General features: G+C 41.2%; 1 protein-coding gene and 1 long non-coding RNA gene across 8 annotated transcripts in view; one reads left to right on the top strand and one right to left on the bottom strand.

Moving 5' to 3' along the window:
- Positions 1–139: 139 nt before the first annotated feature.
- Positions 140–27,953, bottom strand: LOC130153460 (uncharacterized). Of its 4 annotated transcripts, none has more exons than XR_008823389.1 (3): positions 27,630–27,953; positions 26,301–26,426; positions 140–1,661 (listed from the first exon to the last, which is right to left on the bottom strand). It is a non-coding gene; the product is annotated as an uncharacterized LOC130153460 (long non-coding RNA). The 4 variants fall into 4 exon arrangements; XR_008823390.1 differs by having other exon boundaries at positions 140–1,649; positions 27,630–27,950; XR_008823391.1 differs by having other exon boundaries at positions 27,785–27,950.
- The window catches only part of AGPS (alkylglycerone phosphate synthase), an 82,696-nt gene continuing 56,257 nt past the window's right edge, over positions 1,525–27,963 (top strand). Inside the window, exons 1-3 of one of the 4 annotated variants that reach the window (XM_056348248.1) lie at positions 1,525–1,635; positions 7,935–8,126; positions 9,512–9,693. In XM_056348248.1, coding sequence (XP_056204223.1) covers positions 9,686–9,693 — 8 coding nt within the window. In that variant the 5' untranslated portion in view covers positions 1,525–1,635; positions 7,935–8,126; positions 9,512–9,685. Of the gene's footprint in view, positions 1,636–3,054; positions 3,439–5,291; positions 5,393–7,934; positions 8,127–9,511; positions 9,694–27,963 lie in introns of those variants that run through there. The other 3 variants (XM_056348244.1, XM_056348245.1, XM_056348246.1) reach the window with 3 other exon arrangements.

The following is a 27,963-nucleotide window of genomic DNA, read 5'->3' as shown; positions in this document are numbered from 1 at the left end:
ATGGGCAATACTTTTGCAATATATTTATTTTCATTTTTTAGACAACCTGAAATACCTGGACACACAGGCTTGTGTGATAGCTGATAGCTGCTTTTTGTATAGGAACGTTTTGAAGAAAATATTTTCAAGTAGCATTGCATCTTTCTAATCCTGGAGTTTATTTGGGATATAGTTAACATCTCCATATAGTATACATAGAGGAATATAGGCCCACATGTAGTGCTTTGGTCTCCGCTTGTAAATACAAATTTTTGGCCAAGCACAGAAAAATCTAAATGCTTTTCTATTTGCTGTATCCCTGTTAGTATACGTCATTTACCTTGTAAAATTTACATAAAGAGTATACATACATTAACACCCATTGTTGTAATATTACAGTTTATATGCAAATGAGATAGATATAATTTCCAGGGAATTTTAAGTAGCTGAAGTAGTATATTCAAGAACAGCCCACGATGGTACTTTATGTAAGAGTAACAAAGAGTATAGAGAGCTTCTTATGTCACCTGCAATTTTAAATTTTATTGGTTTGCTATTTTTATATTAGACATCTCATTATTCCTGTTCTCACATTAAACTTTTTGTCAATTGTAATGTTTAGAGAAACATTCATTTTATTATTGGAATTTATGCTAAAATATTTTCATGCTCTTTTTAAAATTATAGGAAAACTGAAAGATCTGGCCATGTTTTCAGATAATGGACTATTAACATTTTGATGACGTTCCAATGTATCTGCATAACATTTTACATTATTTTATATTAGAATAATTATGAAGATAGAAACTTCATAGTGCCACCTACTGCTGAAAACAGACATTTTAAAAATATTGCTAGTTTGGGTACCTTCAAATAATGGGCAATGGAGGAAAATATCTGTTGGAATAAAATCTTTCAAACCTCTGAAAAATGTTGGAGACAAGTCTTGACTTGCCAAGTGAATTCCAGTCACAATGAATTTCTGAACTTTGAACCAGTGTCTATTTTGACTGAGATGGTAATGAGAAGTGACTCTGAGGATCTGGGATTTTGACTAGAAGTTTTTTCAATGTTATGTTTTTAATAAGAACTTTAATTTTAAAGCTTTTCCCTGTTATGTCACTAGAAAAACACTGATGAAATGATTCTGTGAAACAAAACTCACTTTTCACTCAGTGATAAGGAGACATGTATTTTACAGAAAGCTCTGCACGAGGTGTAAACCAAGGACCCTGGAATCAGCTTCACATGTGGCACAGACTCTGCTCCGTTCTTACATCAGCAAGTCATAAGATGGATCCCTGCTTGGTTGTTGGCATAAGATGGTATGTTCTCAGCCACAGTGGTTGGAATTCATCTTCCCCAACCCTCAGCAGCTAAAAGTTAGGTGAGGTTAACATACAGTCTGAAGTACAGCAGCTGGTTCTTTCTTCACTTCACGGAGAAGACCCTGTCTCTGGTGCTAGTGAAATAGAAACCATATGCCTACAACCTTTTCCCACATCCCAGATACTAAATATGGATTATGAACTCATTTCCAGGAACCATGGAAATACAAGAAGAGGCAGGACTTTGTACATGAGTATGAATTCTTCCTGAGGAGAGTTCAACTTCAGATTTGGCTCCAAGGAATCAGGAATGGTTTGACTTCTGCTGGTACGTGTCTCATCCTGTAGAATAAACTGACATTGAAATGCTTTGAATGCGTGATTGTCAGAGTTTCTGTCTCGTTATGCCTTGATGACTTAACCTTATAAATTAATTTGCTTTCAAGTTGAACAATTCTTGAGAACAATGCATTTAAAATAGACAAAAGAGCTTGTAAGGACAACTTAGCCACTTTGTGGCAGTATTTTAGAAGCTTTTGGAGGCACTTTGCACAATCCCCCTTTTCATTCACAGAGATGAAGGACTGCTGTCATGACAGTATCACTCTGCAGCCCTTCATTTTGCAATAGCAGCCTAATCTACTCAACAGATAACAATTTTCAGAAGAGCTTTTTGTACTGTACAGATGCTTATGTACAGGCAATTCTGGGTGCACATTTTACCAACGTTAAAAATGAAGAATTCACCTCCTATTAAGTTAGTTTGATAAAAGAACAAGATAAAGAACATTTCTTAGTTGTTGAGCTTATTGTGTCTGTCATGCAGTGAAAATTCATGCTGACTTTTTGGTCAATAAATGTTTTAAAAAAAATTATTTACTGAACTAGATTTGCCTGGGATAGAGTTAATTTTCTTCAAGTAGTTAGTATAGTGCTATGTATTGGATTTGCAATGAAAACTTTTAATGACAGAGGGATGTTTTAACTATCGCTGCGCAGTGCTTGCACAGTGTCAAGGCCTTCTCTGTTTCTCAGGCTGCCCTGCCAGCGAGCAGGCTTGGAGGGGCACTAGAAGTTGGGAGAGGACACAGCTGGGACAGCTGAGCCCAAGTGACCAAAGGGATGTTCCATACCATATGGCATCATGCTCAGTATATAAAACTGGGGAAGAAGAAGAAAGGGGGGGGCTTTCAGAGTTAAGGTGTTTCTCTTCCCAAGTAACCATTACGTGTAATGGAGCCCTGCTTCCCTGGTGCTGGCTGAACACCTGCTGATGGGAAGTAGTGCATGAATTCCTTGCTTTGCTTTGCTTGCATGTGCAGCTTTTGTCATTATCTCAACCCACAGGTTTTCTCACTTTTACCCTTCTGATTCTCTTCCCCACCCACTGGGGAAAAGTGAGCACGTGCCTGCGTGGGGCTTAGCTGCCCACTGGGGATAAACCACAATAGTCCTTTTTGGTGCCCAACATGGGGCTCAAAGGGTTCGAGGTAATGACAGAGTTGATTGGAGTTTGCTAGACTGAATTTATAGCTGTTATAGCTGTTAGGCTATCAATTGGCAAGGTCCTGTGCTTGCCATGGGGCTTACTTGCCTTGGTGTATGTTAGACTCTAGTGTTCGTTAGCGGCTACTTTTTGCTCTTGCTGTTTGCTGTAGGGCTTATCATCTTACCCAGCTACGCCTGGGAGCATTTTGATAACAGCAATGGCACATGCCTGGGCTGGCTGATGGCCAGGGTATCGCTGCTGTTCTTGTGCTACTGTGCTGGACTGGCTGGAGCTCCAGTGTCAATCAGTCGAAAGAACTTGACCTGCGGGCAAGTCCATGCCGGAGCAGGACATTCCCAAGTGTCTGTGGCTGTGGATAAGTCCATGTCAGAGCAGAAGGGTCTGTGGCTGCGGATATGCCCACACCACAGCAGGTATGCCCATGAAAGGATTGCAGCCCAAAGCTAAGTGCACTGGAGAAGGCACACCTTGAAGTATCTGTGGCCATGGATAAGTCCACAACACAGCCGAAGGAACTGTGGCCCACGGATAAGGCTGCACTGGAGGAGGTACACCTCCAAACAACTGTGGCTGTGGCCAGGCCACATCAAGTATTACCCCTGAAGAGACTGTGGCCCATGAGTAAGTCCGTGGTGGAGCAGGTCCACCTCTAAGGGACTGAGGTCTGTGGATAAGTCCGTGCTAATGCAGAAGCAAGGGGAGGAGTACACTGTGGTGTCCAAAGCGACCAGAGGCGGAGATTTTAATGCATATACCTTTAAATTGTTGTAACCTATGATTCAAGTTGCATGTTATAGGATTACAATAGCAGGAACCACTACCAGTGGAGGACAAGGTTTACAATACCACACCACCTCTCCTGTCCTGAGTGACCACCGTAACAGATAGAACCCAAGGCATGGACTAATGAACGCAATGGACATTTCGCGGACATTTTACAGAGCTGGTCCATAGACTTAGGGGATGATACCTGTGTATATATATCAAAGGATGGGAAGGGGGAAAGGGACTAATGAGGATCTATTGGACAGTGTGGGACCTAATGACGTAAATGGTATGGAATAAGGTGTGGAGATTGTAATGGTCTTGGCTGGGATAGAGTTAGTTTTCTTCATAATAGCTTGTATGGTTATATGTCTTGGATTTGGTTATATGTCTTGGAACAAATGTTCGTGATTCCCAGTATGATACAGGGGACACCTGCACCATGACAGAGGAGGAAGGATAAGCACTCTCAGCATTGGCTAAGTAATAATTTTGCTCATAGATGCACGAGTTACAAGTCACACATTACGAGTTAATGAATTGCAAGTTACGAATTAAGGGAACTTGTGAGTTAGAAACCTTGTGATTTAAGTGATGAATTAATGAATTCACATGCTAGACTAGCCTGTACAAAGGGGATTGAACCCTTGTTTGTTGTGTTTGTTTTCTTTCCTAATGAGCTCATAAAATAAAGTTTAATTTTCTGAGTACATTGTCCTGTAAATTTGAGAGATCCAAACAGACCGTCACACAGAGTGAGTAGTTTGTGGCCGTCTTCCCTATTACTTGTCCAAATACTTTAAAAACTGCTTCTTTCCAGTAGAGCAAACAGGTAGTGACTAGAGGCGCTCCTCTGAAAGGAGCAGGGGAAATCCTTCACAGTGTTCAAGTTCTGTGTTGGTTGACTACCCCACATTCTTGTTTCCCTTTAAGGGCATTGCCAAAGACCTCTGATGCTGGCTCCTCTTCCCAGGGCAGTTATAATCCATCCGGTCCTTCCTTCTTGTCTCACTCTCTATGGACTATGGACTTTCAGCGTTAATGTGTGTCAGCCTAAATAATTAAAAGCAATGCACACTGTGTCCCAGAAAACTAGAAATGTTGAAAAGGTGCTTCTTCCTTCTCAAAGAAAGGCAGGAAAATGAATAAGCTATTTGGTGATACCATGTACAACAGAATAGCATCATAAAAACGAAATTATTTAAAGTAATATTCAAATCGTGCAGTCATCATTGATTTAGTTTCCAATTATACAGAGGTAATTGTATTAATGAACTGCCTCATTCAGTGTGGTGAGAAAACAATTGAAAGTTTTAATGTCCTGGCATCTGCAGATAATGAATGATCTGATCTGTGCTCCTAACTCAACTAGAATCCTAATGCTTGTTTTGCCCAGGGCATAATACAATTTCACTGTGTCTAATGAAAGACACTTCTATGACCTTCTGGAGCCAAGACAATTCTGAAATAGTTCTAGAATAGAATAATCATTCTAGAATTAAATATTGAAATAAGCTAAAATAGATGAAGAAACTTACTCCAGAATTAATGTTCCTATATATATAGCAATTTACAATCCAAGTTAAATTCCGTGAATAGAAACAGTTGCAACCTGCACTGCACTGAATATACTGGGAATAGTTTTACAAGACTTAGTTTTGTGACTTTAGCTGCTGACGCCAGACTAACTATAAATAAACATATTACAGAGTCCAAAGTGCATCATGTGCTTTGGAGTCAGAAACCCATGCCTGATATGCTGTTGAACTCCCAACTGTCCTGCAAATGTTGGAATACATTTATGCCATAGGTAAGCTGGCCCAGCCTCTGCCTGTCTATCCTTCCCTTTAAATTCTCAAGTGTTCCCAGAAGCTCAGAGAACCTAGAAGTTTCTCAGATGCATACTATAATTGTTCATGGATTTTTTTTGTTGCCCCTTCCACACCCAAAAAAATGCAGGAAGTGTGAAAGCAAGAACAATACTGAGGTTTCTTTGACTTTCATTTTCTGACGCAAGAGGGAACACACACATCGGGTGGAGTATCTGTCCTATCAAAGTATTTTAGTATCCTGACAGTAACTATACAATTAGAATTAATAACTCAAATAGCGTTTAATTTATGATAAGTTCATAATATTTTCTAGGAAATGCGTTCCTTATCCTCTAACTCATCATTCTGTACATCCTCTGCTGTAACAAAAGTGTTCGCTAAATAAGGAAATGCCAAGTTATTTCCTGTTCTCAAAGAGAATGGGAGAAGCTGGCTGCTTTATTGCCACTTTTCTTTCTTGCCTTTTCTCTTTTTTAGAGATTTTCCTCCTGACAGTCACATGACAGGAATATAGTATGTTGTTTACTCCTTCAGCCTCTTGTCATGCCCCATATATTCTGCTAACCCAGCAAGCAGTCCTTACTTACCATGTTTAAAATCTAAGCAACCTGCTGACTCTGTTCATACTGTTCTGCCAGTTGCACAGGGTGCTCTGCTTCTCCTCCACAGGGCTGTTATGCAGGCAGACTGTTAGCTATCAGTAACCATCAGTGCTGAGCCTGTCCTGATGTATCTGGTGGGGTGCTAACTTCCAGATGTGCTCAGGGTTGTGAAGACAAGGCATAGGCAGGAGGGCAGATGCCAGCGCTGCATAGGAACGCTCATGCAGCCTCTGCTAGCTGGGCGGCAGAGGTAATACCTTGAACAAGTTGCACAAACTAGCTTCCAGTGTCGATGTGTCCTCTCTGCCTTAGCATTAAGGCAACAGTCAGAAATGCAGAAACCCCGGAGTCACAATATGTCTGTTGATATTTTTCCTGGTTCTTCTATTTTTTCTTTGTAGCTTAACTTGCATCTCTTTCTCCTCTCCTGAATACGTCATTATGTACATTGTATTACCACCCATCAGCCTCACTCCTCATCTCCATTAGTGTGCTATAGGGAGAGGGTAACACGTAGGCCCAGGGATGGATGAAGACTGTGTTTGAACAGGAAGCAATATCAAGCAATCAGTGTGATTTTCAGCGCTACACTGGACAGTATGCCTACTTTTTATTTAATTAAGTGGTAGAAACAGGGAGGTTTGTCTCTGAAAGTGAGTTTCTGAGGAAACAAAAAGTAAGCTTGATTCTCAGAATATAAATGCAACCCTCATGTTTATGCACTCTTTTGGGATCTGCTACTAATTTGGTGGCTGCTCAGCAGCAGTAGCTAACAAAGCAGTGTTGGGATCTCTGGCAGCCTATGATCTGCTGACCCTTTTTTTTCCTACTTTGTATTTCTAAGTACTGTCTTCCAGAAGAATCGTCCCTTATGGGTTCCCCTTAATCACCCTTAAAGGTTTGAACAAGTTAAACATATACATGTATTTCCAAACAAATCTGGTCTCTAGCCATTGATTGTTTTTCTGGATTTTTTCAGAACTCTTTCTTATTTATATTTTGATTTTTGATAAAGCTGTGTATAGAACTGAGTATTTTAGGCCAAATTCACAAAGAAAATGACTTAACCTGGTGCTGTTACAGCTTTTCATGTGGAGTCCAAAATTACATTGCTCTTTTGCCTTGCCATATTCCCTGCATACTTGCATCTAGTTGCCTGGGCAGAAGAAGGAGGGTTTACCATCATTCTCTTTTCCAGTTCATGCTTTTCAGACTATTTCTTCCACTGGAAAATTATTGGGATTATTTTTACACTGTTTATCAATTTGCCTCATTCTAGATCAAAACTACTACTTTTTGAGCGTACCATTTTTTACACCCCATCTGTAATTCGCTCTTCATTAGTATTGGCAGCTTTTTGCGATGTACAACCGTAAATGTCAGCAGCATGCTGAAGTTTATTTTCCTCATGAAAATATTAACAAAAAAATCAGCCCTCACACCCACATCCATCATACCCCAAACATCTCACAGTTCAATGTATAGTATGTCTTTGTAACACTGTATTGAGGCTCCCAGTATATACTGGGGTTGCCAGCGTACTGTAAGCTGCCTTGTTTGAGAGGGAGAAGCCTATGTGGGAGCTGGAGCAGCAGTTTGGAGGCAGCTGGCAGGAGGAGGCAGCTGGGCTGTAAGCAGCCTGAGAGCTTCCCAGGGAAATAGCTTGCTGCTGGCAGGGTGTCAGCAGTAGCAGCAGGAGGACATAAGGAGGCAGGAGACAACAAAACTGAGTATGTGGCTGGCAGAAGACTGGTGTCAAATGGTCTCAACAAAGCCCACCCCACCTGATCTATATAACCCTCATTTGAGATTCAGCTGCAGGGCTGATAACTTTGCCACTGTTAAGAGTTAATTGTGCTTAAGGCTGTTGCACTATTTGTTCTGAGAAAGACATAAAGCAGTTGCATTACTTCTGCAGGCCCTGTGTGTTGCATGAGGACAGCCTGGTACTAGAGCTTGCAAGGCCTCCTGCCTCTGACCCCTCCAGCACTTGGAACCAAGCTGGGGGAGCCCCAGCTGGGATGGGCATCCTCGCTTGCCATCAGGGGACATGTGCTCCACAACCAACTCACAGCTTTCCTAGCAAAGCCAGCTTGAATTCATTTTTCAAGTAAGATTTTTATAGAATATGATTTGAAACCTTAAAAAAAACCCTCTACTACATTACATCTTCTGCCTTCTCTTCAGCCATTCCTTTTATAAATCAGTCTGAAGAGATCACTCAAGTTCGCACAGCAAGATTTTTTTAGTAAGACCATACCATGTGTTGATTGTGGCTCTAGAACCTTCTAGACACTGGGAAATTGCTGTGCACTGTTCTTAGTATAATGCATGAGGAACCAAAGTGATGTTTAAGACAGACTTATGCCAGGTACCACGCTTTTTTCTTGTGAAAACTGGTTAATATTAATGTTTGGTTAATAAATGTTCCTCAGTTTCCCACATCCATTGTGATAATTTATGCTGTAATTACAGTAACTGTGTCACATGAATTCCAGAAACTATAGCAGAATGCAGCTAGTATCCCGTGGCCCCTGCAGCAAATGTAAATGATTCCCTGCATTCACTTACAGTTTCTGAACACTTATGTCTTGCTTAGGCAAGCTGACAATAAACACCAGACAGAAAAAGCAGGCCTGGAGTAGCACATGTGCTATAATTTGTGATGTTCAGGAGCTCTGCGAGCCTTTTTATGTTATTATCCAAACTTAACAAAAATGAGAACTTTTCAGAATATGATTTTTACTGCAGTTCATGCATGCAATTTTTTTCTCTGCTAATACAGACAGTAAGTTGGCTATATTAGTTGGCTAGCTTTTCAACAGGCTAAATTCCTGGGACTCTGCCTGACTTCCTTGGAAAATTTGAAGCTGTTTTTAAGGAGGTTCTGTGAGAAAATACAGCACAGTGAATTTTACTAACTTTGGCCAGCTTATAAGGAAAAGGCTTGCAGCTACCCTCAGGCATGAACTTAATTACATGAAAAGTAAGAAATACAAAATAAATCATATGCTTTAATTCTAAATTACATTATTTGATGTAATAAGAACTTCCATACCAGATCAAATCTAAATTAGTTGTCTGCCAATAGTAATTCCCAGATGTCTCTGAGGAAATTGCCCTATTCTTCAACCTCCTTTCCCCCCTCCACAAGTATAATGGATAATTATGTAACCAGCTGACTATAGGGGAAGTTATTTTCTAACCTCAGGCTGGTGGCTGATTTATGCCCCGAACTGTGAACATTTATATCCATTATGAATTTTTATCAGGTCCAATCTAATTCCCCACACAAATGTATGAATATGTATGTATAACCTTTTACTGAATCCTGTTAAGCACTTGCCCTCAATGATACCATTGGCCAGCATGTTTTGCAGGCGTATTACTTTTGCCAATTTTAAATATATCACCTTTTATTTTCATTATTACAATCAGTGTTTACTTGGGAAATGTATCGGTGATAGCAATAACCCCCAATATCCTTTTCCTCAGTTGCTTCCTGCCCTGAACATCTCCGAAGCCCCAGCTGGAGCCAGGGTGCCTGTGCTGGACCAGAAGGTAGCAATCTCCAGCCTGCTGACATTTCCCACTCCATCCGCTCATAGACCAGACCTTGCCTTATGCCCTATGGGTTGATTAAAGGCAGAGGGATGATGCTTGCTGTCAATGAAAAAGTTAAGTGTCTCTAGGACTGCTATCATTCTGCTGTACCATGACTTCCTGAATTTGCAAGTGTCATTACAATCTGATGTCAAGAAAAGGGTTTATTTTGGGGAGAAGTTACTGGTTTGGACTATGGGGAAGAAATTAATTTTGATTTGTGTTGGGTCAGGTCAATGAGGTGTTTTTGTGAAATACTGGGAAGGGAGGGCTTAATCTTGGGGTGGGCTATTACAGCTACATTTTATTGTGGGAGGAGGGCAGATTACCTTTGATTATGGGGAAATTGGTTATACCTGGTTAAAGAAGGTTGGATTAGGAATGATTCTGAATAGAAAAGTAAGAACTACTTTACCTAAAGAAGGAATTACACTGTATGTTTATGTGGGTTGACGACTGTCATTAAAAAGTGCTTGGGTTTTGACTAGAAGCAAAAGATGGGACAGACTGTAGGGAAGGCCATGCAGAAGAAGCAAGAAAAGACAATGTTTTCCTTTCCCCTCTCAAAGCTGGACACTGGTTGTTTCTGGATTCATAGAGATTTGAAAGGTAGGCAGTTCCCTGGGTTGCCAAAAGGAAGTGTCACCCTTGCAAATCAAACCTTGATTAGCTTCATTAGCACCCCTAATAAAAAGAAGGTCATGATACCAACTTCAATAGTTTATCTACGAAAAATCTTGAGTCTGTGAATCCTTATAACACACTCTCAATGAGGAAACATTATCGGGCTGAAAAAGTCCATTTACAGAGAACAGAGATATATGCAAAGCCAACAGAGACATGTGGAGTGGTTACAACAGACAGCAGAAGTCAAGTGGCAATGACTGCAGAGAACATCGGTGATCAGGGCTCGTGTAGGGAGTCTGTGGACTTTGCCACAACGTTTCAGTTTTGGTGTAAGTTCTTTAATTTGGGAGTGCTGAGACATGGTCTCTTGTTGGTTCACTTAATTATATAATGAACAGCTGTGAAGTTTTTATTTGGATTAAAATTTCCCTGGAACTGAAGGTAATTTAGATCTGAGGTTTTGGCTTTGGTCCCTTCCCAGCTTGTACTCAATATAAATTACTGCCCTAGAACCATGACATGTTCAATTTATCCTCCATTTTAGATGGCTGAAAAGTGCATGTATAATTCTGTGCATGCCACACTTTCTGTAACCTACTGTGACAAATAGACCAAATGACTGAAACTGCTAGGTAAGACACTTTATTTTAGTCATGAACCCACACCCAGCCTTAGTTTAAATACCAGGCAAAAATGACATTTGAATTATTTGATTTGAATCAATGCCAAATTCAATCTTATGCAAACTCAGAGAGAGAAAAAAGTCTTGGACTAGACCCAGTGATTTATGTGTGGGAACATAAGGCAATAACAAGCAGCAATCGATTCAATTGTAATGACAGGAGTGAACCACCATGAAAAATCTGACAACTTTTCATTGGAGCTACTGTGACTGAGATTGGGAACAGGGCAGCATTTTTACACATGGGTAATGACTACAAGAAAAGTAGACTTGGGGACCAACATTCCCAGTTCCACCTTCTATCAAAAATGTTGGTTAAGCTCTGTATGCCATGCTCCACTCACACTGCTGTGAGGTTCTCCAGTGCTCAGTACAATGGAGGATGACAAATATACCCATATTCTGGAGAGAAAAACAGAAATATCACACCTGTCTGAGAGAAGAATATGTATTTTCATGTTCTAATTCCAAATAACTATGTTAATTTAGGATATATTAACAGCCAGAAATTCCAAACTTTGGTGTTGAGTTTTGACCTTCTGGCTCAGTCTGACTTGCCCATTAGTGCCATGAGTTCAGGTGCAGGGAGGCAACGTCACCTGAATATTCCCCAGGGAGAAAGCAGGACTGCCTAGAATTTTGTCAGTGTTACACATCCCACAGGGATAATTTTTCCAGGATTATTTTATACTCTGAAATATTACTGTTTTCCTTAGAGCTTTTTTTACTATGTAGCAAGCCTTTCTGTTAAGGCTGTGGTTGCATAAACAAATGCTATGAGTTCAGCTCAGAAAGGCAGCCAAGACAATATTTTAGCTACACCTGCTCAGTCCAGTACTCAACCCAACGCAAGAAAAGCATGGCCTATAAAGTTTGTTACTGCAGTTCTCTTTGCCCACTGGTACCCAGAGGGACTCTGAGCTTTCTCTAAAGTCATGCACAGAAAGGTCTGACTCCTTGTAGCTCTTGAAGCAGTTTTATCCCCAGTCAGAAACCTATCCTCTAATTCAATGCCTCTTAGTGGATTTTTTTTCTCTGAATTGTCATGCCAGTTGTCTGCTTTGTTGTTTTTTTCATAGAAAGGCACCTGTTCAATTTTAGATACTGTTCAGCACGTTCCACTTCAGTAGTCTGCACTACTCCTCTGAGAGCCCCGAGCTTTTCACATATTTCAGGCTGCCAGCTCTCTTATGTGCTTTTCCCCAGCAGCCAATTTTGCTCTGAAGCTCTTAGGACTGAGCCAACTTCCATTCCTTCATAAAGGGATACCCTCTTGTTATTGCAATTGAGGAGTTCCATAAGAGGCTTTTAATGTCTCCAAAGTGTTGTTATGTACAATAAAATCTTGAGTTAAGCTTTACCTAACACTTGTTCATGCAATATTCATTTATTGGCAAGTTGCATTAGTTTCTGCTGTTGACAAATACTTTTAGGTTTATTTCTAATACTACAAGTACACAATCAGATTATCAGAGGACTGAATATGGTATTATACGCTCTATTTGAGTAGCAGGGGCAACTTGAAACCTGAAATCACTACAATGTACACTGCCATCTTGTGTTCTGAAGTTCTAAATAATATAAAAATGCACAAGATACAAAGAGCTTTTCACAAAATAGGAGTTGGCTATATAAGTGGAATATGCAAGGTTATCAAAAGATGTTTACTGTCATTTCCTTTTCTTTCTTGTAAAATGTTAAATAGTCCTTAAAATAGCAAGTCCTACTGGTAACTCTGAATTCATCTGTTCTAAGGACTGATTCCTTTTAATTAGTGATTTGTGAGTAAGCCAGTAAAAAAACAAGATTACAGAGAAAATTTTGCTATAGCCAAGCTATTCTCTTTTTTCAGCAATAAGGTCCAATATGGACTCTAAGGAATAGCTCAGTGGCAAGGCATCCTCTGAGCTGGTGTGGTGTCGCCAGGGAAGTTGTATGCCAAATGCTTCTCTTCTGTAAAAAGGGGTTATGATAGAAAAAAGGGAAGACTTGTCTTTTCAGCTGGAACATTCCCTTTGGAACAACTGTAGTCCCAACATAACCAGATCGCCCCTGAGGCTGTTGAGTATGCACCAAAGTACTGGTCACTTGGTTGAAAAAGGACCTAAAGTGAAATTTACTTACAAATTGACGAAAGCGAATCTAACATCTCTACCCTGTGGTATTCATTCAAAACTGGATTCAAAACACAAAATCAATGACACATCTTCATGAATTAAATAAGCCCTGCATGCTCTTCCTCTAAAAATGATCAGTCCTTCATAATGTGCTAACCAAAGCAGGGGGGCTGTACATGCATACTTCCAATTGCTTTCACTGTATAACAGTATTTATCTCTGCCTTTTTATTATGTTTTTATTAGTTCCAGCTTCTTTCTTTAGTTGTTTACTATTGCAAACACGTAGGAGCACTCTTAAACAAAGCTTTGAACAATGGCTCTATAAAACCCAAAGGATTTATTCCATGCAGCTGCTGTTGCCTGAAACAAGCATAAGCAAGATGGGGAAAAGAGTGCCAAAAATCAAATACTAAGCTTAGAGACACCTGAGGCAGGGCAGGAAGTATTAAAAGCATATCAAGGTAACAGATGCCAAGCTAGAAGGGCGGAACAGAAGAGAACATTAGCAGGGGAGAGGCATGCACTTGGCCTTACTTGTTCAGAAGTTCCCCACAGGTTGGTTGCTTTCCATGTCAGAAACCTTTCAATCCACCTGTTTGGCATTTCTTAGCCCATTTGCACATACCTTTGTAAGTGCAAATTTTGTATTATTTGCCACCTCTGAAAGGCAAACATTTGTGGTGCCCATTATTGACTGGTGCAGGCAGTGCTTCTGTCTCCTGAGGTTACTTTTTATGGCTTACATGCGTAATGTACCACAGCAGAGTTTAAACAACCTCCCTCTCTTATGAAATGAGCAGTTAGAATGATTCAAAAGAGCTTTTCCTCCTGTAACAATACTTTTATAATACTTTACTGCTTATTAAACTTGTCTTCAAAAGGCAACATGTATGTTGTGGTCTGGTCACATAACCTCCTGTTTCAGTAAGAGGCAAACATTAAAATTGTTTGCACATAACATTGCAGTCAGTGTTTAAATAATGCAGAAAGCTTATTGAAAAGGACGTCATTTCAAAACCTGGAATGCTTTGCTAAAATTGTTAATGCTATTTTATTTACTTTCTCTGCCTGTAAGATTCCTGCCAGTTTTCTTAGTTTTCTAGCACAGTCATACTTACTTAATTTATATCCTTTGCTGTGTTGCTGTCTGAGAGATTTTCAGACAGAAAAAGCTAATTGGCTACATATGAGGAATAATAAAACAGTAATTCAAAATGTGCTAGAAATTATATCAAATAAAGCAGGAAACTGTTTTATGTAATCTCTGTACCACAGTAATCTCTGATGGTGGGTACATACCTCCCTGGCAACTGAATAGTGCTGGCTGCAACAGTTACAGGAAAAGCAGAAGAGGGAAAGCTACTGCCAACAGCGCAGGTCTGGGAGGAGAACTGACATCTACTGTGTCCTCAGGTCCTGGAGATGTGGGTTGGCAAAGCCTGTGACTGGTCAGTCTAAGCCTCTTAAGCCCCCCATGCTCCAGCTTTTGAGTGTCTGCCAATGGCTGCCATATTGTGTTAGACTGCATAATATCCTAGCAATGGATGAAAGTTTGTTGTTTCCATTCCTAGTTTGTTTTCCATTAGCTAGTTCATTTTGTCATTGGGAGACCTTTACTGATGCTAGAAGATGCCTGTCCATTGGTCTTCCCACGCTAGTAACTACCTACTGTCTAAAAGCTAGCAGTGGGAGACAAAACATCAGGGATCTTTCTAAGCACGAGTTGAACCTGTCCCCTCCAGATGAGTAACTGAACGATACAGTACCATGTCCAAGCCCCTGGGTTAATCCTGAATGTGAACTTTTGAGAAAATACTACCTCAAGTTTAGACTTGCACATTCCCATCTAGGAAGCCCCCCTGACTACCTAAAGTCACAGGCATTAGGCAGAACTGCAACCACCTGGTGGGTGCAGCTGGATCCAGCTAAACCTGCAGCGCTCTTGGAAACAGCAATGAACTTTCAGAGAAAAAACAAGAGGAATGGCAGATAGACTTTCACTAAAGAAAACTTCATATTGTCTCCTGTAATTAAGCTTAATATTTCTAAGCTTTCCCAGGGATGCAAACGCCTACTATTTCTGTTAGTGCAGCCTTTCGCATTCGCATGGTAGAAGTAAACAACCACACATCCCTGGAGTACATGCTACACTTCCCAGAGGCCTTGCATGTATTTTACTACTCAAGGAGAGTTGTCTGAAGAAAAGGGAGATCCACCACAGAGCACAAAATAATCAGGCCTTCAGTTTAAAGTTATGGTAGGTTTTTTGTTTATGTTTTAAGAAAGTTGCCTTTCCTTTAAAGTGTCCATCTGTGGGGCTATACAAGTTAGAGAGAAAACCTCTGCTTAGGTTTATTTCCTGTTACCAAGAGCAGTTGGCCATCTGCTGGGTAAAAGGAAAGCTGTGCTTTGGAAACCAAGGTCACAAATAGTACTCCCCCGTCCTTTGCCAATGACACGATTAAGCTGTGTCTGATCGGAAAATGTCTTGTTAACCCACCCTGCTCAGCTTATCAGATGTCCTTAGATCAGAATTTAGTATTGCACAATTCTAAATGGTTTTCACATAGAGATGCCATCTATGTAAGATTCTTGCTGTCCCCAGATTTGGTAGGACAAATGAAAAGTCACCAGATTTTGGGGTACAGCTTCAGCTTCTGTGTTCCAGCACAAGGCAGGATTGTCTGCCCTACGTGGAGACTCCAGGACCCACTGCCTCTCTGTCTAGCTTGTGCTGGGACTACCTGCAGGGATTTGCAGGGCTGAGGACACTGTATCAAAAGCTTGCCGCAGAGGCACTGATTCTGATCAGCTTGTCACAGTTCAGCACTTCAGAAGTCTGGGAGATGCTTGTGCACCGGGGCTGCTGACTCTGGAGTCTTACTCCAGCATTTAGTACATTTTAGAACCCTGGTGGCAAGAGGTAAGAGGGAGTGAAAAATGAAGGGTTGACGGGAAAAAAAAAAACCAACCAATTGGAAAGCTTTTATGTTAAATCCAGTGAAAACATAACTGAAATCTCAAGCAAGATTGACAGGGCATAAGGATCAAGTCTGCCTGTTTTAACACAGCCAACAATGCTGTGCAAGTCAAATAAGATCTACAGAAGGCAGGAACACTTGGCAATTCTCGGACACATGGTACCAGGCAAAGAAATCTAAGGCAAATTATTTTTCCTTTTTAATTTTTTAATGGTATTGAGAAACTGATTAGAAGCTAAAATAAAATATATTTAGACATTAAAACACAAGTGTTTAGAAAATGCTTTGCTGATAAACAAATTCATGCTTCAGTTTACTAGAAAATAATTGTTTAAAAGCTTTCTGTAGAGGGAATGTGCTATGTCTCTGCATTCCTGCTCCAAGAGCAGAGCATTCTCCACTGAAGGTGCAAAAGCAGTGCTTTCTGCTCTGAGAGTTGGAGAGTTTGAATGATGTACTGAGCAGTAAATGAGGAATTTAAACATCTTATTGGAGGAAAAAGACAAACATGATCTGTAGCCATTTAAGGAAAAATTCAAACACAGAAGAAAAAACTCAAATTATGGACTGAAGAACAGGCATTTCAGCTCTGTCTTGCTTTTCTGTGTACCAGGAGTCTACCCTCTCCATTCCAGCTGAAATTTGTTATTTAAATATGGGTAAGGCAGTTTTAATGCCCTTGGCCCAAGCTGCTTTGTACCAGGGTAAGTACAACTACTGTCACAGCAAGACAATCGTCCTGATAAATGTCCCAATTTTCTAACTCTCCCTCTGCTGAATTTATTATCACAGTTTTATTCTTCCTTCAGTCACAAGGTTGTACTATTATCCTTAACTGCCCTCTTAAAACTAATCCATACATTGGCCAGGAGGGAGTGCTCTAGCAGGGGAGCCAACGCTATTATCCTAGGGTCTTGCTGTTCCAGCAAGCTTGGGAATGATTGCCCTGAGGTTTCTCACCAAGCTGCTTTCAGTTCACAAGAGCTTGAGGAATCACTCAGTACTTCTTTTTATGCCTAGTCATTAGGTATATTTACAGTAGTACTTTCTCCCTCAAAGTTTGGCACTGCTTTCTTTGCCCCCACTTTGTTTTACAACTGTTCCTTTGCCCCTACACTTCCAGTGCTGCCGTGCTGAGGAGCCGTGAACACAAGGACAGTTTGTTTTTTTACTTCTCAACACACAAAGAATCTTGTGTTAAAGAGAAAATAAATTCTGTTTTTCTCTCATTTGAAAATGCCTACCTTCTTTAGCAATATCATTGCATGTAATGGAGCAGTAAGCTGGTCCCCTATCAAACAAAGAAAGCAGTAGAGATTAATTATCTTACAAATATTTTGGAGAATCAAGCCGTTCACCCATTTGTGCTGCTCCATTTCCCATGTTTTCAGCTGAAAGAGCAGGCTGCTGTCTAAATTGATGGCATCCTTTTCAGCTGAGACCAGCTTAATCTATTTTGTGTTCTTCAAAAAAGGAGCTGCCTTTGTTATCCCTTGTATGCACCACATTTCTCTATTGAAACAAAGCACTGGTGAACAGCATTGGCTTGACAGTGCCTGAGACTGGAGCCCTCAGGTCTGGCAAGGCAGCAGCAGTAGGAGCATTTAAGGTGTCCTGCTGGTGTAAATTCCACACGACCAGCTGAAGCAATCTTTAATTTTATATACTTAACTAAAGTTCTATAATACGATAATCAAATATGCAGATGACTTCAAATCACATCATCATCGGAAACAAAATTTTAAAAATTAAAATCAACAAATAACTAGTAATTCCAAAAGTGAAAGGGAGATAGACTACCAGGCTGCCCGCTAGTGACTCTCACGATTCAGTCTGCTGTAGCAGTGCTTGCTTACTTATAGGTAATGATGCTTTTTAATGGGTCCTACCCATGACTGTCCACTCTACCCTTCTCCAGGAGGCTCTCGCTCTTATCACAGACAGTTTAGCTGCCTGTGCAGCAGCTGCTGAACTGCTCCGGTTTATAGTGTTCCACATTCAGATAAATTGCCACTCATTCCTCTTAATATACTGTGCTGTAATCTGCAAAATCCTGAAAATCATCCCTTTTTACTAGCACCTCTGATGTTAAAACTGTATTTTAAAAACTGCAACGGATTTGCATCTGAGCAGAAATGTTGCTTTTACTCATACAAATACTCTGTTCAGCTGTCTTTAGCTCCCTTGCCTAAATTATAGTTGAATCAACATTTGTTTCACAGAATGACAGAATTGGCTACATTTGTTCAAACTTCCTTCATTTACTAATTGATCTCATTATTATTACTTCAGCCTGTCTCCTCCTCCAGGTTTTTGTTTCTCAGATGAGGCAAAACTGAAGAGCTTAGATCCAGGTCCAAGAAAAGGAGAATGAAAATGAGGTGTGGGAGCTGCATGCTTCTGCCCCAAACAAAAAGCAAACAAATGGTATAGTACTGGCATAATGATAATTTATCTGAATATAAACCAAGAAATCACTCCCTTTCTGCTGTGGTTAGCCATGAGTGCAACACCACATGGTGGATGGTGCTCACCAGCCTGTGGTTAAGTTCCCTCTTCACAGCTCTGTGCCTCTGGTTTCTCTTTTGCTGACTACAGTTCCTCCTTGCCATTACTCCCTCGAGGAACTGCCAAGGTACGAAAGAAACATGGTACAAGGGCACAGACTATCTTGAGTTCATGGCATTGGCAGTCTCCCACTGAAGCTTTCTGTGGCACCAACACATAAAAAGCCATTCAGTTTGCTTCTGTATCTTGCCATGTAATTGCCTAGGGGGCTTGATCCCCTCTTGGCACAGCACATGAAGAGACCATTAAGCGCCTAATACCACAACCTGTTTCTGTCTACACTGCCTGACTTCTCTAATCTATTCTCATCATCTTTACATGTATTCTTGAATGTCTTCCTAAACTTGTGATCCTGAATTGTGTCTCTAAAAGTGAAGGCGAATTGTATTGGTCCCTTGTATGTATGTAGTACACACAGAGAAAGCACCTTCAATTTGTCAGAAGGCACCTCTGATTTGGCAACGCAGAGGAAAGCTGGGCCAAACTGGAAGGAATAATATAGCATTACAGGAAACTTTGGGGCAGCAGACTAAATAGGAAGTGAGTATCACTGAGGGCTGAACAAAGATACAAGTACAGTGGATTGGGAGAACAGGGGCTGTTTGGGGAAGAGTGCATGTAGCTTAGTGTATTAACTGCAATTTTGCTGCAGGATATCAGGACACAGCTTAACTCACACCCTTAGCAGACCTTAATGGCAGGGACAGTATTCACTCTTAGCTGTGTGTTCAAAGACTATGGATCTGAATTATAAAAGGATTATGGGCACCTGCATTTGTCAGAACAAATGCAGAGGCTTCAGAGTAGTTGTATTCCATCTACCATTTTCACAAAGCACCTATCATGTACTGGGAAGTTCAGATGTTGAATAAAATTCTCTCTTATTAGTTATAAAATCTTAACTTTCCTTTAACTTACCTTTACAGGACAATTGTAATATTGTGGGGGAGTTAATTATGGGGTAATATAGGATCATATGAGGATAATATAAGTATTATTGAGACAGAGTTAACAGTTTTAATCTAAGCTGTAGATGTTTCATTCTGCTTTGACATCCGAGTTCCCTCAAGATCATAGAATCAAACACTTCAGTGAAACACAACTCACATTTAAAGAGCGTCTTGCTCATTTTAAAGAGTCACATGATTATTTGTCAGCTTCCATTTGGGAACAGTTTTTGCATGGTCTATGCAAACACTCTGCCTGTTCCAAATACAGTGTTTATGCAATTACATTGCTTAATTGTGTGTCTGATGTTGCATACCTTGGTATTCCCTAGAGGATACTCAGGTAATTGTCTTAAAATGTAATAGACACTAGAAGAAATTGTTCCTTCTCATTAAACTCTGAGGAAGGATTTGCAACAGCTGATTTGTTTGTTAAACTGCCTTGCTATCTGACCTAGGAAAGGATTTTTTTGAGTTAGCCACAGTTAAGCGTTACAGCTTTAACTGAAATACGTCAAACACTTCTGCTAAGTTATCTGACAAGTGTCCATTTTCCAGCTGTAAAGAATTCTGTAATAAGATTCAGTCAAGAACTGCACAAATACGCTAGGCTTTTCATCAGCACCTTTTACTTATTTTAATTAAGTAAAAATCCAATAGACTTAAACTGCGTTCAGGCACAATCATCCCTCTCTTTACCCTTGTATTTCTCCTCCTAAGATGCTATGTCTCACCCAGAAGTTGTAAAGCTCTTGTCATACCTACAATCTTCTCAAAAGGATACACAGGGACTGAGTTTCTAATTAAAACCCAAACAACATTCTCTTCCACAATACAGTTTATATGGTATATACCCCTCAGGAGTACAAAAATGGTTGTTAGATAACCAATAATATGTCAAGGGGCATAAGCAAGAGAAATAGAGAATTAAGCAAATGCCATTATTAGGTCATTTCTTCTTCCTCCTCTAAATTCTGATAAATTGTAACAGATTGAGAAAATTTTAATGCAAGAATTTAAGTGCATCAAACTACATACTTAGAATGGATTATTTAACAAAATGCTCTAATACAATCTAGCTTCCAGTATCTCCCTGGAGGATTAGACGTACATAATGATCCTAACAGTATCCTGAGTTGATCTCACCCTCCGTATGCATTAGAGCACAAGGGACAGGAGAGTGCCAGGATATAGGATTATCAGGAAAAATTGTTGAACCTGATTAGTGTTTACTACATCCAGCTTCTCCTGCCTCAATTCCCCATGGAACACTTCTCTACTGTCGGCTGGCTATTAAAGCAATATATTTTGGGAAAATATAGAAGGGTATCTTTCCTGTCCAGACATACATAACCATCCAAATGAGGACAGTATCATAATTATATGAATTAAATGTCTCAAAAGTAAACTACCAACTATTCAGCAGAAATTCATAAACTGGGTGAGAAAGACAAAGCTCCTTTTCCAAAGGGGATTTTCAGAGTTGCAACACTTCCTGCCAGAGTCTTCCACAGAAGGGCATAAAGCTGGAATGAAAAAATGAGGTTCTGAAAGTAAATAAAGAGAACAGAGAATAGTTATGAGGTGAAGTCACCAAGACAAAATGCAGGTGTACAGGAGCTGCAACAGCCAGGAAAGTGTAGAGGCAAATAGCCTCTACACAACTCCCTTGTCAGGCTGGGCAGTTACATTTCACCTTAATTGACAGCTCTCTTAAAAAAGGGGAAGGAGAGAAGACCTTGGGGCAGTAAAAAAGTGTGCACACACTTGAGCTCCTTTGGGATACACACCTCGAAAGCTGACTGTCAAATTATGCTTGCTTTCACCAACAAAGCAGCAGGAAGCCATATGTGGTAACTATGGTTTTACTGAATTGCCTCAATAAATAAATATGAAAGCTTTTTCTCTTGATGGGCTTTTGACATATATTGCAGAAGAGTTGAAACTGGACAGGGCTGTAGATCTCTACGCAGAGTTTTCTAGGAAGCTTGCCTTTCTTCCCTTCAGTTATTCAGATGCAGCAGGACTGCCGTTACAGTAGAAAGAATCATGGAATCATAGAACAGTTTGGGTTGGAAGGGACCTTAAAGATCACCTAGTTCCAACCTCCCTGCCATAGGCAGGGACACCTTCCACTTGACCAACGTGCTCAAAGTCCCTTCCAACCTGGCCTTGAACGCTTCCAGGGATACGGCATACACAACTTCTCTGGGCAACCTGTCCCACTGTCTTGCCACCCTCACAGTAGAGAATTTCTTCCTATATCTAATTTAAATGTACCCTCTTTCAGTTTAAAGCCATTACTCCTTGTCCTATCACTCCATGCCCGTGTAGAAGGCCTCTCTCCAGCTTTCTTCTAGTTCCCCTTGAGGTACTGGAAGGCTGCAGTAAGGTCTCCCAAGAGCTATCTCGTCTCCAGGCTGAACACCACCAACTCTCTTGGCCTGTCTTCATAGGAGAGGGGCTGCAGCACTCTGATCATTTCCATGGCCCTACTGTCCTTCTTATGTTGGGGGCTCCAGAGCTGAATGCAGTACTCCAGGTGGGGTGTAATCAGAGCAGAGTAGAGGGGGAGAATCACCTCCCTCAACCTGCTGGCCATGCTTCTTTTGATGCAGCTCAGGATTCAGCTGGCTTTCTGGGCTGCAAGTGCACGTTGCCCAGTCATGTTGAGCTTATCCACCAACACCCCCAAGTCCTTCTCCTCAGGGCTGCTCTCACTCCATTCTCTGCCCAGCCTGTATTTGTGCTTGGGATTGGCCCTACCCATGTGCAGCATCTTGTATTTGGCCTTGTTGAACTTCATGGGGTTTGCACAGGCCCACCTCTCAAGCCTGTCAAGGTCCCTCTGGATGGCACCCCTTCCCTCCAGTGTGATTGCCACAGCACACAGCTTGGTGTCATTGGCAAAATTGCTGAGGGTGCACTCAATCCCAGCGTCCATGTTGCCGACAAAGGATTAAACAGTGCTGGTCCCAATACTGACCCCTCAGGAACACCACTTGTCACTGGTCTCCACTTGGACATGGAGCCATTGACCAGAAGTCTTTGAGTGCAACCATCCAGCCAATTCCTTATCCACTGAGCGATCCACCCATCAAATCCACGTCTCTCCAGTTTAGAGGCAAGGATGTTGTGAAGGACACTGTCAAGTGCTTTCTACAAGTCCAGGTAGATCATGTCAATTGCTCTTCCCCCATCCACCAATGCTATAATCCTGTCATAGAAGGCCACCAAATTTGTCACGCATAATTTTCCCTTAGTGAAGCCATGTTGGCTGTCACCAATCACCTCCTTATTTCCTGTGTGCCTTAGCACAGTTTCCAGGAGTATCTGTCCATGATCTTGCTGGACACAGAGGTGAGACTGACTGGCCTGTTGTTTGGGTCTTTCTGTTTTCCCTTTTTAAAAATGAGGTTTACTTTTTCCCTTTTCCAGTCAGTGGGAACTTCACTGGACTGGCATGACTTCTCAAATATGATGGATAGTGGCTTAGCCACTTCATCTGCCAGCTCCCTGGATGGGGCCCATGGATGCATCTCAGCAGATCCCACAGACTTATGCATCTTCTGGTTCTTTAGATTGTCTCAAGCTTGATCTTCCTATAGTGGTCGGTTCTTCATTCTCCCAGTCCCTGCCTTTGACTTCTGTGACTTGGGTGGTGTGGCTGGAGCACTTGCCAGTGAAGACTGAGGCAAAAGAGTTGTTGAGTACCTCAGCCTTCTCTATGTCTTGGGTAACCAGGTCTCCTGTTTCCTTCCGGAGAGGGCCCATGTTTTCCCTAGTCTCCCTTTTATCACTGATGTACCTTGATGAAGGTGAAATGAACTGACTGGGAATCTGCGAAGCATGCACATTGATAAACACATCTGCCACTATTGCTACCAGTGACAGAGTTTAACTGGTTTTACTACCAGAAGTAGTCGGAAGAAACAAATAGAAATGCATCATTCAGTTTGCAAAGGCCAGACTTGAACTGATCGATGCACAGCTCATCCATGCATACAACTAGCAATTTAGCAAGTATTTTCCTTTCATGCAAAATGTGATATATAGAAAAGTCATATCTGGAGTTATTACTAGTACATAGATAATAATAATAATGTATTACTAATAACTCTGGCTTGGGAGACCAGTGGAAGGCTTAGAGAAGTCACAGCAGTTTCACAGAAGTGTCGATATGCATTTTAAAATATATTATGGACAAGGGTTTAGCACCTGCTTCCCAGTGATCAGCTCTTGTTCAGATACAGACTTACTTCTAAGCTCTAGCATTACTAAGCTGTTCAGATCATCCTGTTGACTGAAAGCTGAAATAGCTGATTATCTTTGATACTTTCTCTCTTTACCAGGAGAGAGTTGACCATGTACAAAAACATTTGTATTTTTTACATGTTTAAAGAGAGAACATGCTGCCCACTAATCCTTTCCATATAAACAATGTCAGCTTCTAGCTGGAGATCACTAGATCCAAGGTTTCACTCATGACCCATGCTATGCAGGCTTTTATGACCTTTTCCCTAATTTCAGTTCCTCCTACCCTTGTGTAACCTTTCCAAATCCAGGCTGATCCTGGCCAATGGCTTGAGGCCCTGCAGGCCTCTCCCTAGCTGTAAGCTCCAAGCCCTGGGCTCTTCTCGTTCTGTGGCACTGGACCTGCAAGCTGAGCCTTATATTGCAGTAAACTGGCAGTGGATGGATGGATGTGGTGCCTTTCCCTCAGGGTTTCTGATGACTCTCTGAAAATGGCACAAAGACTAAATAAGTCTTAGATAAATAGGCTCCTTTCAGGAAAACTTCTCGGCCCGTTCAAATATCAACAAAACTCCTCCCAGAGCATGAATTACTTGGTGTTGAATGACATGTTCATAATGGGTGTAAGCCTTTTTTTTTTTTTTTTTTTTCCCCTCTGGTGAAAAAAATGACTAATCCAGAGGTGATATCAAGGGCTTATGCCCTTTTCCTCCGTTTATTGCCTCATCAGCTTCTTGTGAGCCCATGATTCAGCTCTGGATGTCCCACACCCATCCCGTACCTAGGGTGGCCAAAACCCCACCTCTTCTGTAGGTGGTGGCTTTTTATACAGCAGTACAGAGCAAAAAGGTGTCCTAATATATTACTGTCAATCACATCTAAATAGTAGTTGCACTGCAGAAAGCAAGAACATCTAAATCACACCTTATTTAAGTAGGTGTTTCCTTCTGTTTTTACCCTGCAAGTAGTGCCATGAAATGAAGACTCCTGAAAAAAAGTTTCTAATTCCTCATCTTTCTATAACACAAAGGATTCTTTACTTTCGTTTTCTCATTGGCTACTATTATGATAATGTTCTTCTGTTGCCCCCAGAAGCAGTGAGGTTAATTAAGAATTATCTCACAACTCAAAGCTGTGCTGCTTTAAAAGTGAAAAATAAGTAAAAAGTCCCACAACCTTTCCCTGCTATTTAGTCAGTAAAGGAACAGCACAGGCAGGTACTACAGCACTGGCAATTCCTGCTATTTTCAGCTGGGACCAGGAACTTTCTTAGGTTTCAGTAAAGCTTTTTCGAAATTTGTCAAAATTCTTTTTACAGTTTAAGTTGCATATAGTAGTCTACCTTCTCTTCTGGATGTGTGTACAGTTGCTATTTCAGCAGCTTGTAAGCTGCTGGAGCTTGTGGGGCTGGATGTGTTTTCCATCAGTTTTCCATGTTACCTACATTTCAGGGGCTCTCATGTTACATTAGGTGATTTTCAAGAACCTGTTGAAGAACTTCACTCAAGGCAAGAAAATTTATCGGAAAAGTCCTTTGTTTTCACAGCTTGTGTATGGCCTAGCTATACCTTTGCTCTGTGTAAGACAAGGGCTCTCACTGGTTTCCAAACCATACCACCATGCCTCTGCCACCCCCAGTTAAATCTCCAGCCTCACACATGCTTGCAAATTAATTGGGAACTTTTCTGAGAATTAAGTTCTGAGGTGGTGAGAAATACTGCTTATTGGATACTAGTTGAATTCAATTTTTTTACTGGGAACCTCTATGATTAGGACCAAACAAATGAGCAATAGGCTCATTATTATTCTTTACAAGTGTCTGTGATACAAAGAAACATTCTAGGCAAATCTGAAGCCTACTACAATGAATCTAGTATCTCTCTGCAAGTGTTCAGCAATGTGGAAAGATTTAGATAACTGTGACTTAAAGTCCCTGCAGCTATATCCAGAACTTCTGTAAACAATGTGAATGGAAACTCAGTCAAGAGACCCGTGTTTGTTCCCTACAGACTGCCTCCACAGCAGCAGACAGTTAAATGTGGGTATGCATGAGTTCATCCAGAAACTAGTATACAAATTATTCACAGGGGGGAAATTTAACTCCATAACCAAACTATCAAACTGCTGGAACAGCTGTTTATGTTGCAGTAATACCAGAAACCTAACCTAAAGCTGAGACCCCACTGCAACTAGTGCAATTCCTGCCCCAGGAAAATTACAGACTATTTTCTAGTCAAAGTACACAAAGGGTATAAAATAAATTAACAACACTGAGAATAAAAGCAAAACAAATAGTAATAATACCTGGGTGGCTTTTATGTACTGCTTTTCATTGGTAGGTCTTACAGGGGTTGATCCTATATCGACACACAGTTCTTAGTCTATTTACCTTCAAATCAGTCTCTCTAGGGAGATACTGTTATTCCTGGTTTATATATGGGAGCTATGACTCAAAGAGGCACCAATATTGCATGTGAAGTAGGGAACTGAACCAGAGTCTTACCGCTTGTGCACTACATACTGCTCCCTGGAGAACTTTTGGCTAGATGCTGCTCCCTGGAGAACTTTCTGCTAGTTGCTTAGCTAATGGAAAGGAATCATGTTGAAGTATCATGGGAGAAATTGGTCCCTGAAAGAGATTCAAAAGAGGGGAAAGTAAAAGTTTTATGAATTTCATGTGATTTTATTTCATATACATCACAAGCATGGATAGAAGTATATAAGGCAGGAATGAACAAATAAAGCAACAATGACAGGCAAAATGTCATTACAAATGTATTAGTATTCATATAGATATTACTGGCTCAAGACTTCCAAAAAACTGGTCAGTGCCATCCAACTGCAAAAGCCAATCATGAAAGTAGGTCTTGTGTGACAACTGAGTAGGCTTCAACAGTGTGAGGTATTTCAAGTCACAGGAAAAAAGTTGGAATTAACCTGAACAGGTCATCTAGCCCATCACTTTTTCCTGAGCAGAACTGCTTGTAATGGTATCATCTCTGATAGACGTATGATGTCTGTTCTTAATACTGTCTAATGAAGGTGACTTCGTTCTCTACTGAGGCAGATGACAACAGTTTTTCATTTTCACTGCCATTAGAAAGTGGTCTAATGGTAATTCTGAAGTTCTGTCTTTCAGTTTGAGATGATTACTTCTCACCAATATAGTCAGGACGTGAAGGGCAGGTTGATTGCTCCCTTTTTCACTTCATAGCAGTCTTTTACATATTTGAAGACTGACAACCTATCTTCCTTAGTCTTCTTTAAGGGAGTCAGTTTGTTCAGCCTTTTTTTGTTCTCGGATGAAAAAATCCCTCTTCTCATCTGTTCTACTTTAAAATCTTTCCAGTTTCCACATCTTTTCTGAGTGGAAATTCAAAGCTGACCAAAGCGCTCCAGTGCATGAAGGTAAATTCCTAGTAGCGGACAGCACCTGGGGCTGGTGTCACATCTGTATCTCCTCTTAAATCCCAGCTCTTCTTCCTCTGCAAAGTGGTGCTACAGGGTGAATTCCAGCTGTTCTCACAGGGCACAGCTGCCTCAGCTACAGAAGGGGATGTATTCCCACCAGTCAGCGTTCATTTCGTGGTGTGGGTTTACTGGGGGGCGCAGATCATCAGAGGCCTCTGTATGGGGGAAGAACTGCCAGAGGCACTTGGCTCTGCAGCTCTCCACTCACCAGGTACTTGCGTTCCTGTCAACAATACTGTAACTCCTGTAGGATTATCTGTCACCTCACCAACCTATTTCTTAAGTAACCCACCTATGTTATTGACGTTAATTAGCATTTCATCATTAACTTAGGCAATCCTCATCTTTAACGAACACGTACCTCTGTGTTCTCTCAAGGCTGCTTATAGAGATCTACAGGGGCTATAATTATAGCACAAGAGGTGAGAAACCGCCAATAAAGCCTCCTTTCTCTCATGTTTCGCCACGTAAGCCCCGAGCTGCCTGGGCTGGCGGCTGCTGTGGCGGGCTGCGCACCTGCTCACGGACACAGGCCTCGCCTTCGAAGGCCTTTCCCTGAGGCAGAGAAAACCGCGCGGGGTCGGGCCACAGCCCCGGGCAGGCCGCCCTGCCCCGGCTGCACTCCTAGCCCAGCTCCCGGCGGATCGGGCCGGGGCCGCCTGACGGGGCCGCCGGCAGCACCGCTGCCGCGGGGC

Source organism: Falco biarmicus, chromosome 8, assembly GCF_023638135.1.
Source record: "Falco biarmicus isolate bFalBia1 chromosome 8, bFalBia1.pri, whole genome shotgun sequence".
Classification (NCBI taxonomy): Eukaryota; Metazoa; Chordata; class Aves; order Falconiformes; family Falconidae; genus Falco; species Falco biarmicus.
Note: the sequence above shows the minus strand (reverse complement) of the source record. Positions and strands in the feature narration are given on the sequence as shown.